General features: G+C 38.7%; 1 protein-coding gene across 1 annotated transcript in view; it reads left to right on the top strand.

Moving 5' to 3' along the window:
- The window catches only part of LOC309548130 (autism susceptibility gene 2 protein homolog), a gene marked incomplete at its 3' end in the record, with an annotated part of 1,398,280 nt that extends 1,385,364 nt beyond the window's left edge, over positions 1–12,916 (top strand). The window contains exon 7 of the mRNA XM_082248095.1: positions 12,758–12,916. Coding sequence (XP_082104221.1) covers positions 12,758–12,916 — 159 coding nt within the window. The remainder of the gene's footprint in view (positions 1–12,757) is intronic.
- Positions 12,917–16,628: the final 3,712 nt, after the last annotated feature.

The raw sequence follows: 16,628 nt of genomic DNA, 5'->3' as shown, positions 1-16,628 counted from the left end.
TACAAATAGGAAGCTAAACCATGGGATGCGGGGAACAATTAGTGTGGAGAGGAAAGAAGGTTCCCTGTGGTCTCAATCAATTTGGGCCCGGGGGAGAACTAAAGGCGGTGGAGTCCCAAGCATCCCATGTCCTAGTAAAATGGGGGGTAGCATCTCCCACCAATGCCGTCATATATTTCATTCTGCGTATATCAGCAATCACCTTCAATAATTGGGTTAGATTGGGCAGGGTAGTAGATAACCAAGGTAGCTGTATTAACCTCTTGGCTGCTAGTAGAATAAAGGAAGCAGGTTTGTTTGGAAATTTCTCTATGTCGGGAAAGGGAAGGCCCAGGAGATAGTGTAGCGGGTCTAACGGCAAAAGGCAGTCCAGTACCTGTTGGATCAGGGACATTACCGAGGCCCAAAAGGGTTCAATAATCTCACATTGCCAGAAAATATGAAAATGGGTACCTCTAGCTTTGCCACAGTGCCAACATAAAGGGGATGAGAACAGTTTTGGCAATAGAGAACTTCCGAAATCCTATACCAAAACAGCAAGATTTTGTAGGCTGTCTCTCTTTGCGCCACACATCTATAGATCTTGGATGTAGATGACCAGATTTTATCCCAACTTGGGAGGGAAATAGAATGTTGTAGGATGGAGGATCATTTACTCATATAGGAGTGAGAGTCCATGGTTATTGGGGTGGCTTCATGGAGTATCTTATAGATAGAGGAAATAAGGTGGAGTTGGTGTGGGCTTTGAGCACACAGGAGTTCAAATGCGATGGGCTTGGATAAAATCAGTGAGGGCATTAGCTTGGAAAAAAATGCCTAATTTGGAGATATAAGTAGGGATGCGGTATTTGTAACAGATCATGCTTTGTTAATAGCTGAATAATAGCTATTAATTAATTAACTAGCTTTGTTAATAGCTGAATAGGTAACCTAATGCCATTGCTTGGAAACCTGTACAGATGATCAAATACATGCAAAACAGCACAGATTTAAAAACAGATTCATAAATAAAACAGATGTATTATTTATTTAATATATTTATTTAGAAATACATGTAAATCAGAATAGATTTATAAATATATATCCACATATGCTTACATATGAAAAAAAACTACAAATTTTGCTCAAATACAATTTTCTTAATTTAGTCCCCCCCCCCCCCCCATTTACACAGTATAAATGTAAATCCTTGCAACGGTTTTGGTGAGAAGTTTTAGTATTATCATGACAATTATTTGTATTTCCTAGTCTCTAGTTTTATTAAACTTAGAGGCAGCCTTCCTTGTATACACATTTGCACAGAAAATATCCCAGTCACAACTTAAACAACTGATGTTAAGCGCTCAACTGTCTTTGATTAAATTAAGTTCTGCTTACATGGTTCTTCCTCTGCCAAAATTAGATTTTTACATGATGTCTGGATGCATATAAGCTATAATTAATCCACATTTTTTAAATTAAAATGCTTTTGGAGTTCATTTTATTTTTTGTAGTGGTTTAATGTAGATGTCAGATAAGTACTGCTGTCTTTTATTTTTCCTATAACTCTTAAATGATTATGCTTAGATTACTATTGCTATAAATTAAATGCGAATTATTCTATGCATAACAAATGAAATGTCTGTCAAATTCCCATTACAAATGCGGAAAATTAACTGTTGATCTGCCAGAAATCCAGTGTACTTCTCAAAATAATTTGAACTTAAAACATAGTACTTTTGCTACACTGAAATCCTAGCCGATGTTGTCAGCCTAGTTTGCTGAAAAACAGAACTCTACCTACCCCTACACCTCTCTGTTGCTCTCTAAATGCATAAATTGATTTTTTTTTCCTTATCAAAAGCAAGCCTGGCAGCTGCCTCCTCTCTCCTACTATTTTACTTAGGCACACTATGTTTATTTGGCATGTCTGAAGTGTGCATCACATGTGCATGCACCAAAAATTTTGAAAAAAGCAATAATTTGCTGGGCCCACTGTGTGCAGAGAAAAGAGGTTTAGTTCTGGGGGGTGCAGAGAAAAGAGGTTTAGTTCTGGGGGTATAGATTAAACAAAAAATACAACCATAGCGCTAGAGTCCAAAGAGTCTGTAAGAGCAAAGTGAAACCCCAACAAAATAAGTTGATCCTAAACCATCAGAATTGTGCTTAACAAAGTCTAAAAATGTTCACCAAGGAAGGGATTAACTCGGTGTGGTGTATGATGTGCTGTGCTGCTCCATCCCCCAGCGGGATAACTAATAACTGCAAAAACATAACTAGAAAAGACAGAGCGCACCGACTTCTAGTACAACACTGTTTATTGTTTTAGATAAAAAGATAAAAAAGTAACACTAAACACTCATGTTGTGTTCAGAGAAATAGCACATCAGTGTAAAACTGTAGTGGCTCTCCCATATGTAGGGCTCCAGGCTGGATCCTGACCTCACAAATGATCCTCTGAAAGAATGGTCAAACATTTCCATAGAAATACTCCTAAACCTTGTGGATAACCTTTCCAGAAGAGTTGAAGCTGTTATAGCTGCAAAGGGTGGGCCAACTCAATATTGAACCCTATGGACCAAGACTCGGATGCCATTAATGTTCAAGTGCACGTAAAGGCAGGTGTCCCAATACTTTTGACAATATAGTGTATATGACATGTAGGTGCACTCTGTCTTTGCTATTTAAGTTCTGGGGGGTATCCCTATGTCAATAGGAACTGAGCCCAAAGCAACTGCCCCTGCAAAGAACTGCCGCTGCAAGTATGATGATACTGTTGCAGGAAGCATCAAGTAAAAAAATAATGCTAGGACATGCTCAGTAGTAGGAGTAGTATGTTTGAGATTACATGGGGGTAATGTCTCTAGATCAGGGATCTTCAAACTATGGCCCTCCAGCTGTTGCGGAACTACACATTCCATGAGGCATTGTAAAACTCTGACAGTTACAGACATGACTAGGCATGATGGAAATTGTAGTTCCTGAACAACTGAAGGGCCATAGTTTGAAGACCCCTGGTCTAGATATACACATTAAAGTGCTATTTAGGTTGGATTACAAAGTCAAAAGGCATTAAAAACAAAATAAGGACTACATTACAAATCACATGTTTGCATTATTCTTATGTTTGCTTTGTCAAACCACAATAAATATTAGCAAATTTGTGATTGCAAAATTTTTGACACATGGCTGTCACAGCTGTCACATACAGTGTATGTCAATTAATGCACCTTCTTTTCAGAAACCTTGATTAACCGGTTGCCGACCGCCGCACGACTATATACTGCGGCGGTCAGCCCCGGCCAGGCAGAGTGACGTATCGGTACGTCACTCGCCTGTCACTGACTTGCGAGCCTATAGCGAGCGGGCGCGCGCCCGCCGAGGCGCGCGCCCGCCGCGGCTCGTTCACAGGCAAGTCAGTGCGTGTGACCGGCGGACTCGATGTCCGCCGGCCACACTACGATCGCTCCTGTGAAGGGAGAAAGACAGAGCAGCTTGTGTAAACAAGCTGCCTGTCAGTTCTCCCTGTGTAAAAGTAAAGATCTGACCGTTCTACTATGTAGAACGGTTGATCTTTGCTTTTACACCAATAGCAATGTCCCTACACAGTAGAAAGCACGCCCCTAGGACACACTTAACCCCTCCCTTCCCAATAAAGTTAACCCCTTCCCTGCCAGTGTCATTTTTGCAGTAACAGTGCATATGTATAGCACTGATTACTGCAGTAATGTCACTGGTAACCCCAAAAGTGTCAAAAATGTCAGTCAAGGGTCCGATCTGTCCGCCGCAATGTCGCAGTACCGAAAAAAAATCGCAGATCGCCGCCATTACGCGTTAAAAAAAAAAACACCAAAAATGACAAAAATCTTTCTCTTTGTTAGTAAACGCGATAACTTTTGCGCAAACCAATCAAAATACGCTTTTTGCGATTTTTTTTACCAAACATAGGTAGCATAAAACAAATTGGCCGAAAAATGTTAAAAAATTTTGATTTTTACTTTTTTTTTTGGGGAATTTCATATAAAAAAATGTGAAAAATATTGTTATTTTTGCAAAATTTACGCTCTTTTTTTGTTTATAGCGCGTGATCAAAAAATCGCACAGGTGATCAAATACCACCAAAAGAAAGCTCTGTTTGTGGGAAAAAAAGGACGTCAAATTCGTTTAGGTACAGCGTCGCACGACCGCGCAATTGTCCGTTAAAGTCACGCAGTAAAAAATCGCAAAAAAACCCCTGGTCCTTTAGCAGCCAAATCCTCCGGGGCTTAAGTGGTTAACAACAGGCTTTTGTTAACACTTCAATCCACTAATCACCATAAGGTCAGTTTCAGGTATTAGTCATTAACTTCCTTTCAGAACTGTTTCGTTTTCATTCTCTCAGTTCCTAAGAGAAAAAATAGTTTGGACTGGAGTTTTAATTTAAATTAAGTGAAGTAATTTAAATTAAGTAGTAAGAAAGCCCACTAAAATTTAAGGTGCATTTGTCACATTTTGTAATGTTGTACAGTCTTCCACAAAATAGAGAAAGGTAGCAGCAAGCACACAAGTTAGGTGTTTTTGTTTGAGAGGATCAAGAATCTTATAGTTGCAACAATCTCACACTGTAATGTTTGAATTGTCCAGAGTTCACTTTGTCTGTTTCTCATTATCCCTTGAACAGCTCTGGATGCTCAAGAAAAAAAAACGTTATATTTTCCATAGCACGTGTGAAATATTTAATATCTCCCCTGCCCCCCCAAACAGCTTCAAGAATTACTCCTTCTATGCCTGCCAGTTTTACTAGACCAATATAACACTTTCAGAAGTTTTATGAGTTCCAGCATGAAACCAGAGAAGATGTCAGCCTGCTTTGAAGACACCATAATGACCTGGCATGAAACCTGCATAGCTAGCAATTTTTTTCTAGTGTTTATGTGCAGAAGTTACTTTTTCTGACCCGGTCATTAGTAACCAAATATTCCAATTTAATCAAGACCCATTTAACCCTTATGTCCCATGCCAGCAATTAAAAATGATGAGTGCTACATAAAATAATGTGAGACATTAATATCTTTGGGAAATCACTGCTAAGCCATTAAAAATATACTTGGTCTTGGTAAGTGTTTTTCCTTTCCTCAATTTATTGGTTAAATAGTTTCCAATAGTATAACAACAACTAAGTAGACCTGGAAGGTGTACAGAAAAGGATAACTGACAATTTTATTAGTTATAGCAACAGCAGGAAAAATATTTTTCTGCATTACATTTTAAGATGCATAGCTATTGACGAGGATGATGATGATTATGGAAACTATTTTGAATTTTGCTTAAAGCCCTACGATACTAAATTGCTCATTTGTAGTTCTGGATAGATTTGAGAAGAGTAAAAAATGTAGTCAAGTTTTATTGATGTCCTGTTGGAGGGATTGTATATCATGTCCTGCTCCTGTGGCAGTAAGACAAGAAATAGTGAAGCAATTGTCACTAAGGCAATAAGACATAGACAGTAAAATGACCTTGCATATGTCTTTACCCTACACATTTTTATTGAAAAAGTGTTTTGTTGTAGCTTGTGTTCTCAATGTAGAGATCTCCTGTAACTTCCTGTCCAGACAGGAAGTGAGGGGAAATCTCTACAATAATGAAACAGACAGGAATAAGAATCTGACATCTATCAAAATCAGAAAATTAAAGTTTTGGCTGGAGCTAGGCTTAATTGTGAACTTGAGTGGATAGAAATATGAACGTTTATAAAAGAGAGTTGCCTAGTGAGTCCCTTACCTGATAGAAGGACGCATGATAATATTTAAGACTTTTCAGACAGAAAAGGAAGAATGGTTGCTCTTGCAATTGTCACAGTATGAAGACATGGAATGGCAATAATCATTACAATACATGGGCAAAAAGCTGGCAATTGTGATAACACATGGGCAAGAAATAACCATATAAAAACATTAAATATAATTTACTTTTTTTGTATCAATTTGCACAGAATTAGGAAGTGTTATATATATTTTTAATCTGCGTTCTATTGGGGAGATTTTCCTAATTTCTCTTCCCATAGCCAAAACAGGAAGTGAGAGGAAATCCAGCCAGAAATCCCTGGTTGTCCCCAGGGTCACCAGAACTAGTGTCTCCATTGGAAGAGTTCCCCTCTATTACTGTTCTGGGGACAACCCAAAATTTGCTATTTTCTTTTACTTTAACTTTCAATGATAATAGTAAACATGACCAATAGAGAAGGTGAATCTCCAGAATAGGGGCCCAGATAGTAATAAAAACCTGACAGGTGTTCTAATATCTCTCCACTCTATCCAAAACTAAAAAAAAAAAAAAAGGTTTTGCATTTAGTTATATCTTAACTTGACCCTAAAGTAAAATTCTAGGCAAATCTCCCTAAGCAACTCAGCAAGTGAAACTAAGGTCCCTTTCACACCTATGCGACGAGATTTTACCGCGATTTTGCGGTGCGATTTTGACGCGACTTTGCCGCGATTTTGACGCAATTTTGAAAGCAATGGCTATGGCTATGGCTCAAAACGCAATCAAATCGTGGCAAAGTAGTGCAGGAACTACTTTGAAGTCGGTGCGACTTCAAAACGCACTGATATGAATGGGGCTTATATAGAAAATAATGGAAAACGACTTGTCATGCGATTTTGCGGTCCAAAATCGTGGGACAAGTCGCACTAGTGTGAAAGGGGCCTAAGGCGCCTTTCCCAGTTGTACGACCTGAAAGTCGTGCGATGTTGACGTGACTTTGCCATGACTTTGACACGACTTGAAGCAATGCCTGTGTAATATTGAGGTCTTTGGACCTTAAGTGGCATCAAAGTCAAACCAAGGTAGTGCAGGGTCTACTTTGAAGTCACACAGATCTGAATGGTACTCATTGGAAATCATGGGGTACGACTTGTTATGTGACTTTGCAGCCCAAGTCGCAGGACAAGTTGTGCACGTGTGAAAGGGGCCTAAAAGTCTCTGCTTCAGCAAACTTTCACTTAAAACGTTATTCGCTAAAATCATTGACTTTAATCAATTTTACCAAATTACCCCCTAGATATCAACAGCTTAATCATCATTAAAAGGCATAACTAAATAGTTTTAACCAGCAAAAAAGGTATATAAACAGTCATTTTACATTCTTAGGCAAGTTTTAGCCTGATGAAATTTGAACATTAATAAAAAAAGCTAGGGTAATCCTCTTCCAAATACTTTTGCAATAATAGTCATTAAACTTTTCATGTCTTGTCTTTGGAAACTCCAGTAGAACAGTTAAGATGCTTTGGCTGTTGAAAGGTCTGATGGACTTTTCACTTGGAAAGCTCCCTGTAACCTTGGATTGAAAATAATCCTTAATGTCTGTTTTCACTCACAATGTTTAGCCATATTACATTGATTGGTAGAGTATTATTTTCAGTTTCTTGGGCTAAAGTAATTTTGGCAGCAAGGCAAAAACTTTAGCACAATTAGGAGATCTTGCTAACTCCACTAAATCCCAACTAGTATAATGTTTCTTTATGTCACATCTCATACAAAGAAGTGATGTTGAGTATGTGTGATTTATATTTCCCCCCACTTGTCTTTATTCTATTTCTCTGCTTTTCTGTATTCTGATACAAAAAAGTTGTTATGTATACTACATAACTCAATATTCATATTTAACAAATTTTCCTCCTTTTCCACTAGCTGTACGTATTTGTATAGGGAAAATGCTTTGTACAGAGAGAAAGCTTATGGCAATCAATCAAAAGTAATATTTCATTGTTATTGTTATGTTCATTGTGTTGTTGAAACTACTACTTACGGTCTTTATTTGAAGCTTGTGTGGCAGGGTGAACATGTATGAGCAATGTTGTGAGACAGAGGCAAATTGTTGTACTTCATGACAGGAAATGGCTTAACAAGGACCCTCATGGCAAGATCACCGGGTATTTTTTAACCTAAGTTGCAGATTTAAAAGTAGTGAAAATTGCTTTTCAATTTACATTAACATGCTAACACATATATAAGATTTTAGTGACTCAGTTTACATACACTTTAAAAGCTCTTTTCAATATCATTAATACATCTGGTTCCAAAGGCAACATCTAACACATATAAGATTTCTTTCTTGCCTCTTTACCTTATATAACTCTTAGCCACTATACTCAGAAGTAGTATATTGCAGATAAGAGAGCTGTGGAATATATATTCTGGTATTTTCCTAAATCTGATGTGTGAGAGTAGTAAGCATGTAAAAGATAGCAGTACAGAAAACGACATTAATGGTGGCATAGCCTTGTAACCCCTAAAAAAACATGCCAACACAGGATATGTAACTATTTTAGTCAGTGCATCTTGTGGACATTTAGCTCAGCCTGTGCTCTGCTAAAAATCTTTTGTAAATGTTTCCCATATAGCCCTGCCCATTCACTAAGATGAAGACAGAGAACTATTACAGAAAGTAATGACTACCCATATGTATCTCAATGCATACTTTTTTTTCAAAGGCTGTTCTTCTTGATCGTGGCTTTGGCATTGGGCAATTTGTACAGCTGTTGAGGCTCTAGACAACCCATGCTGCATAAGAATGAGTTGTAAAAACCTTGATGCATGGGGATCATTTTGTGGCATACTTGCCATGTTGAGAGTGTTTATGAAGTCTTGACCTAAAGTGTTCTTATCCTATAAAGTAAAATTGCTATAAGAGAAAATATGATGTAGCACATCCCCTAAGGAGCTGGGATCCCCCCACTCTACACAGCCAGGCACACCCCTTTTTACAGGGACTCTTGAGACAGGGCACAGTCCGTGACTTTGTTTATTTGTGGTTTACTGAGCGTTAATTATTGGATAGGGATGGGAGGTTATGGGATGCTCACTTAACTTTGGCAAAACTTCAGGGACATTCTTCCTATATACAGTACAGTCTCTATATACAGCTCTACTTTTGCATCAGCACACACTTGCTTGCAGCTGGATTATTGTGTAAAGATCTGACAGTCACTCAGTCCAATTAAAATGATGACCCATTACAGGCAGGAACTTGAGGCCCTCTTGACTGTGTAGAAGAACTACAGTGTCCAGCTTGTTCTCTTCCTGTGGCGGTTAATTCCAGTTCCACCTCTTCAGGCACTGCCAACCCATTTGACTGCAGCTGCTCCTTTCCTGCCCTCCAAGCTAACTTCTCCAAACCACAGTCCTCCAGACTGACGCTCACCCTGACCTGCTACTGCTGTCCTCTCTCCTTGTTCATGTGCCTCCGTGTGATATAGCAGGATCCTTCCAGGACCAGAACCTTGTCCCAAGGTCCCCCCCCTAGACTAGGGGATACCCCTGAGGGCCGCCAACAGACTCCTTGGCACTCAATCTCCATCTTTCACCTGACTGCCCCTGCTGGCACGACTCATGCCTATTTATGGGGTGGCCTTCCCCCTGCGAGCCCTTTACTGGGGATTGGCTGAGGAACTCATAAATATGTCAAGCAGCTCCTTCTAACCTCCGCGTATTATGTATAGAGCATTCTTCAATGTCATAGAAAACAGGGGAGGCACCAGAGAGGCTGCTAGGATGAGTCACCCAGCCCTGAGTCACTGAACCCTGACCCATTAAACCCTGACGCAGATTCATAGCTCAGGCTTAGCCCTGAGCTAAATACATTTACCTATACAAACAGAAACCTATCTACATCTAGCACACACTAGAGCAGGGATCCTCAAACTATGGCCCTCCAGCTGTTGCAGAACTACACATCCCATGAGACATTGTAAAAGTCTGACATTCACAGACATAACTAGGCATGATGGGAATTGTAGTTCTTGACCAACTGGAGGGCCATAGTTTGAAGACCTCTGCACTAGAGTGTGTTACAATGGGCACAGCCTTGAAAAAGTATGCTTACCAGGTAAAATCCTATCTACTTACTTGTAATGCTCAAAGTAATGATGCAAAATAGCATCAAGACAAACAGCATTTTCAGACAGAGAGGTTACCAAAGGCAGCACTATATTTCTTTCATAACAGATTGTCTTTAACAATATTATTTCCTTTTGAACTCTTGTAACACATACTTGAAATGTATTGCTCTAGACTTTTATTACTTTTGTTGAAAGAATATTTTCAGCAAATTCAAATGTAGTGCAGTACTTCATAATTAGCCTTGCATTTACAAATCTAATATGATAACCCTCTTTCTGGAGACAATAAAAAATGCAATAACACAAAAGGCAGGGAGAAAATTATTTGTTTGCAAGCGATTTAGCATTTGCTCTTTTCCATGACACACAATTTATATTAACATTATTATTTTAGAGGTTATTGTTTTACCAATTGTTCCTGAAAAATAGTGTGCAAGGGTCAAGTAAACAAGTAAACGTATTTGTTTTAGGTAGTTCACTTATGCTGACATTATGTATGTAGAGGTGCATGGAAGAAAACTCACAAATGTAAATAATAACAATAAAACAAGTTCACTAGAAATTAAAAAAACAGATGTTTAGCTTGCACCTTAAGTGCCCCTAAAATTCTTATATTTGCTGTGCTGCAACAATGGGTGTTTATATCTATTTATTCTAGTCAAAATAAAAATATAAATTAAAAATGTGTTTTTTTTCAGGTAAATATTATTATTATTATTATTATTATTATTGTTAATAATAATAATATGAATATCATAATACAGGATTTATATAGTGCAAACAGTTTTCGCAGTGCTCTACAACATGAGGGCAAACAGTACAGTTACAATACAATTCAATATAGGAAGAATCAGAGGGCCCTGCTTGGTAGAGTAATATGACATTCTGTATAAGGGGTCTTGCATACAAGCAACAGCTCAATGTAAATGTCTGTCTTTCTTCCACCTGGGAAGCCCAGGTGTAGCATACAGCCACCCATGAACATAAATGGCTGTGCCCTTTCCTGGTCATTCATGTTGAATGGGCTCAGTTGACCGCATGCTAGATGCCTCCTTTTGTACTGTTTCACCTTACTTCTTGTTGTAAACAGCCCATTGTTTACAGAGCTCAAAAGCTCAAGCTGAAGTTAGGATACAAAACTGCATTACTTCTTGAATAACTTCAACTGTGGCTTAGTTAAAGTAGATTCTCATGTACTGTCACCTTAGATGATCCTTATTGGACTGTGGAACCTTTGAACAACACACTATAAATATCAACATCTATTAACTATACGTATAAATGCTAATTGATCGGGATGGTTGATGTGAGTGTAGCATGCAGTTTGACCAATGATCAAAAAGCTCCCTGATAGTAGACAGTGTGTACATGTCAATCCAAAAAGTTCCAGGCACTCTCTAGTAAGACCCCTATGCGGGAGGGTGAACACAGATGGTCTCGAATGTGCAAGCTCAGTGTCACAGTGCTGCCAGTCAGAAGCATAGGAATTAATGCTACTAGAAAACACAACAATAGTTGACAGCGCACAGGAACTGACAAACATGAATACCAGAGGAGGATCCAAAGTCAACAATCAATGATCAATAAATAGCTTATTTGAATAAAACATAGACGCAAATTACCACACTGGGTCTCGGAGAAGGCAAGAGCACTAATGGAAGTAATGGTGCCAGATGGAAGGATCCCAGGAACCCCAGATGCCGAGGCTCACAGGAGTGGTGGTTGGAGGTGAACCAAGCTGGATAAGCCATCACTGCGGCGCTCAAGGCAAACGTGCAGTATCTGGAATGAAGGCAACTCATCCAAAAAAGAACCAGTGTGGAGCGCAAGCGTTCCCGTTGCCATGACTACGTGTTTTGAGCGCATGTGCTTTATCAAGTCCACTTATCAGAAAGAGAAGCAGTGTGGAGCGCAAGCGTCCCCGTTGCCATGACTACGCATTTCGCACGCATGTGTTTTATCTCCAAGACCCAGTGTGGTAATGTGCCTGGTTTTATTCAAACAAACTATTTATTGATCATTAATTGTTGACTTTGAATCCTCCTCTGGTATTCATGTTTGTCAGTTCCTGTGCGTTGTCAACTATCATTGTGTAGTCTGGTATCGTTGTGTAGAGTGTACATGTTACTCAAAGTGTGGCATTATGTCAAGTAAGAACAAGGTTTCAGGGTTTGTATCTGGGAAGGAAGCAAAAGACTGAGATAAAGGTGATGTCAGCAGAATTTGGATGTGGCTTATCAGTTTTTGACTGATGGTTAAAGACAAAGCCAGGCCAACACCACTGAGGAAAACCAAAGTTTTTTTTTTTTTTTTTTTTACTGCTGGACAGGCCACTTGCAAGGGAATTCTTCTGTTAGTTTTATTAGAAAAACAAAATGTGTGAAGAAAACATTACAGTGTATGGTCTGACAAAACGTTTCTTTTAGTTTTGCATAGAGAAGGAAAAAAAGTCCTATCAGCGAAACAGTGCTGCCCCGGCCGCAGCTATTCTTCCTTCACTTCCTGGTCCCACAGGGGACACAGGCAGAAGCCATAGGCTTCTGCTGCTGTCAGTCAAATCCTGTGTGGAGGAAGCAAATGGCATGGCCATCCCACGCTGTGTGTGTCTATGGATTCAAACAGCCTGGCTTGGGAGCACATGGCTTGCTGCGGGGGCACTTGTAGGAAGAAGGAGCGCAGAGCACCAGTGAGGAACTCCAAAAGAGGAGGTAAGGGGCTGCTCTGTGCATTACCATTGCACAGCTCTGGTAAGTATAACCTCTTTTTTTATTTTAATAAAAAATATATTACATCACTTTAAAAAGAAAGGATTAGCATTCCACCCAGACAATTAGCAAGTAGAATGTCAGAAATAGTGGCCTTCATATCTGTCTAATGACATGTCTCCTTTAAATTGGTAGGGTGCAGTCAATCTCCAAAAAAGTTGGAAAACGTGGTTGTCAGTGCTCGGTGTTATGGCCAATGGGAAACAGAATAACTTTCTAGACTTTGTATGCACTTTGGGACCAGGAACCTGGAATAACGAGTTTGAGAAACAGGAAATACAGCCAGTGGCATAGGCTGTTGGGAATATGCAATACATTATAAAACCCTGATTTATAAATGTCTTGCTTGAGTCATAATTAGTATGTAGAACAAATTGTTCTTAGCTCTTCATATTTTATCACAATATGTGAAACAAGAAATGTAATCTATTTAACAGTTGTTTTAAACACTGAGATAACACACAAAGTTTCATTCTAGCTTTACATGCTTGGCTGGTCAATTTGAATATTTATTGCAAAAGAACCGCTCCCTATACTGATATTCATCACACCTAATAAATATCTGCTAAAGACAAAATGTCACACACATATTGTTTTGTATTAATTGCAAAAAAAAGTGTGTTTATGCATCATTTATAATCAGCTTAATGCTTTAAAGTGCATATTTCCTTTTTATAGCAATGTGCTTAGAGATCCTGGTGGAATAAGTCAGGGTTGAGCAATGCTATTTATTTTTATCTCATTAGGACTGTAACTTTTCCTTCATCTTAATAAGCAAATTCATAAATAAATTAAAACTCCCAAACCTACTTCTTCAGCACTGTGACCTACTGTTGTTGTCAGCCGGTTCAGACACAGTTGAGATAGATTTTGTTTGGTGAAGTCATTTGAAATTAGAAGTGGAGTGCAGAAGATAGAATACTAAAATATGAAAGGTCAGCAGACGTCTTGTCCAACAAAAGACATTAGATTACTTGTCATGTTCCCGTTTTAAACCTTTTGCTTGCATGTATGCAAAGATCTGTTTGTGTTAGGGAATATATGTACAAAATTGACAGAATATTACCAGAACTATTATGGTTGCAAGGGGTAAACCTTTGCATAGGGGATCATAGTTAATCTGATTTCCACAACTGAAGGTACCATTATTATTGACCAGCACTATGCAATTATCTCAGTGAATTCCAGTTGTTGTTATTACATTAGATCCCCATAGCAAATATTCAGTGAGTTCTTTGGCAACCTCTCTCTGAGGCACCCTGGCAGTGCAATGCATGAAAATATCTGTCACTGATTTCAACACAGCATTTGTATCAGTCGAGTAAGGAAAAGGATGGCAGTGCAGGAAATAACTTTAATCCATATTTTTTCAGCTTTTTTTTTTAAGCTAAAATATAAAAGATGCTTTTATGCAGACTAAATAGATACCAAACATGTCTCACATTAAAATTGCAAAAGTCAGTGTAATAACTAAAAACTACGATACATTATCCATAGGCAACACTCTCAAAGCCTTTACAGGTTACCAGTTTGTATAGGCACTGAATCACTTTTACATAAAAGAGAATCACCAGGAGAAAAAAGGTATTGGGATCAAGGTTGTAGCCTCAACCATGGTCTCGATATAACCAACTCAATACAAGACTATATATATATATATATATACATATGGGGGTATTGAGGAGTTTGAAGGTAATTGATTCCAGTAAATTCAAAGCCTTCCCAACCCTTTCACTTGCCACAGAAAGTAAATGTTGCATGTTGTGATTAAATAATCACTAAAATAAAAACTAGAATAGTAGCAGCAATTATAATAATAACAACTAATGTTAGCCTATATTTGTAACATTGTTATTAGTGCTCTTATTCACAATTATTATATACAAGCTTCAAGCTATGTAAAACTTTGTAAAACTAAAAACATTGCTGTCTTGTCGATTTTTAGAGCTCACTGACATTTTTTACAGCTTCAGAAAGAAATAAAAGTAAGATGTAAGAAATACAGAGTTAGGCCCCTTGTACACTGCTGCCTGAAGATTTTCGTTAGCCGGGAAGCTTCCGCGTTCCACGGCCCTGGCTCCAAATGCCGGAAGTGACGTAATGACGTAGAAGACTCCACCCTACGTGTTTCGTCAGAGGACGTCTGCTGGAGCGGACATCACAGTATCCTTTCAGACACAGAGCTGTGGTTCGGCCCGCCCTCTCTCTCTCCTCATTGGCTAACTGACTTTGATTGACAACAGCGGGAGCCAATGGTGCTGCTGCTGTGTCTTAGCCAATGAGGAGGGGAGTTCTGAACAGCTGAGACAGTCGTGGACATTGATGGATCGACAGGGGGACTCAGGTAAGCATTAGGGGGGCGGAGGGGGGCTGCTGCACACAGAAGGTTTTTTTTATCTTAAAGCATAAAATACATTAAGATAACAAAACTTCCAGCTTTACAATCCCTTTAATTTTCACAATAGTGACTGGGCTGCAGCAGAGGCAGAAGGTATGACATCTACTTCTAGAAAGGGAGTAGGTCCTGGCTGTACTGCTAAGAAACCTAGAAGCCTTTAAAGGAACTAAACTGCTTGCTAAAAGAGAGTAAAAGAGAGATTTGGTTAGCAATGATCCTGAAGAATTCCTTCTGTGCATCTGACACTGGCTCATCTTGTCTGGAGACTTCACAGGGTGTCAGTGTCAATTCTCCAATCTTTTATTATACAGATGGATCTGTGTTGTCTTTAGCTTATATATGCTTTTTCCTTTTTTTATTTTATTTTTACATTTAAAGGTTAAAAATCAGCACTCAGATAGTGCCTTTGAATCAAGTGTAAACTCCACAGCTACATTTCATTCCACATAGCAAAATGAATCTATGTTGGAAATAAGAATCACATAACTTTTATCAGATGAGAACTGCATGCTAGAGCTTTTAGCACATGGCAGAGGTAAATGCCAAGTTTGATATTTTATTCTACAATTCAACAGTAAATTTTGTGTATATGACCTGCAGTGGAGTGTATGCTGAGATTAAATATGACAACAGTAATAGGAAAGTGTCACCAAGTAGTAGTTTCATGTGAGCCGAGTTCGAGGCCCCACAGGTTTTTATTTATTGGTACTGAATAGATGACTGTGTTGAATGTCACTGTAGAGATGTTATGAACAGTATTGCTTTTTGCCAACAGGAGAGCCAGTATGCTTGTCAGATTCTCCTCAAGACAGTGATTGTGCCATCCATTTGGAAAATTACACTATACTTCCACTTTCTGCAAACACTGCGGTGAAAGGCCTTTTCATTTAATTTCCACTTTACTTCCCTTGAGAATTGTTTATTTCTCTACGTGTTTCGGCAGAGGTCAGACAAGCTGACCTTTGTTGGTATCCAAAATCCAGGCCAACCACGTATACACTAATTTTATATTGCTTTTCACTCACCACACATACCTTTAGAACCAAAGCATCAACCTCTTCAAGCGTGTGTTTATTTAATCGTCAGAACACTTTTAACATCAAAAAGATTGATTCTTGTCAGTATTATTCATACAAAAACAACTGTGTTGCTTTAGTTAGGATACACTAAACTTAAAGAAGACTTACACCCAAATGCTTAAAACTTAAAGCTACCGTTGGTTAACTGTTTTCATGGACTGGTTAAATACAAAGTAATAGGAGTGCAATAGCTTTGCTGAACAAAAGATTTCTCTAGGGTTCCAATTTTACTGCTCATGTGACAATGGCTTAGGCATTTGGTCATGTGATCTCTGTTAAAGTGGAGGGCCAGACAATCTGCTTTCAGCAGAGATCACATGACCAAACTCATAAGGTTTTTGGATGCTGAGTGAAACAGAACAGGAGGGAGCTTGGAAAAGTATTTTTTTGAAAAACAGTAAAGTATTTTAGCATTTCTGTTACTAATTATTTATCTGTTCCAGCAAAACAGGTAGCAAAGCTGCAAGTCTGTATTTAGATCCATTTTAAAGCAGAAGTAAGCCCATCCATTTAACAGTTTTATAAAAAA

Source organism: Pelophylax lessonae, assembly GCF_965119305.1.
Source record: "Pelophylax lessonae genome assembly, chromosome: 2".
Lineage (NCBI taxonomy): Eukaryota > Metazoa > Chordata > Amphibia > Anura > Ranidae > Pelophylax > Pelophylax lessonae.
This window is presented reverse-complemented; position numbering and strand designations above follow the sequence as displayed.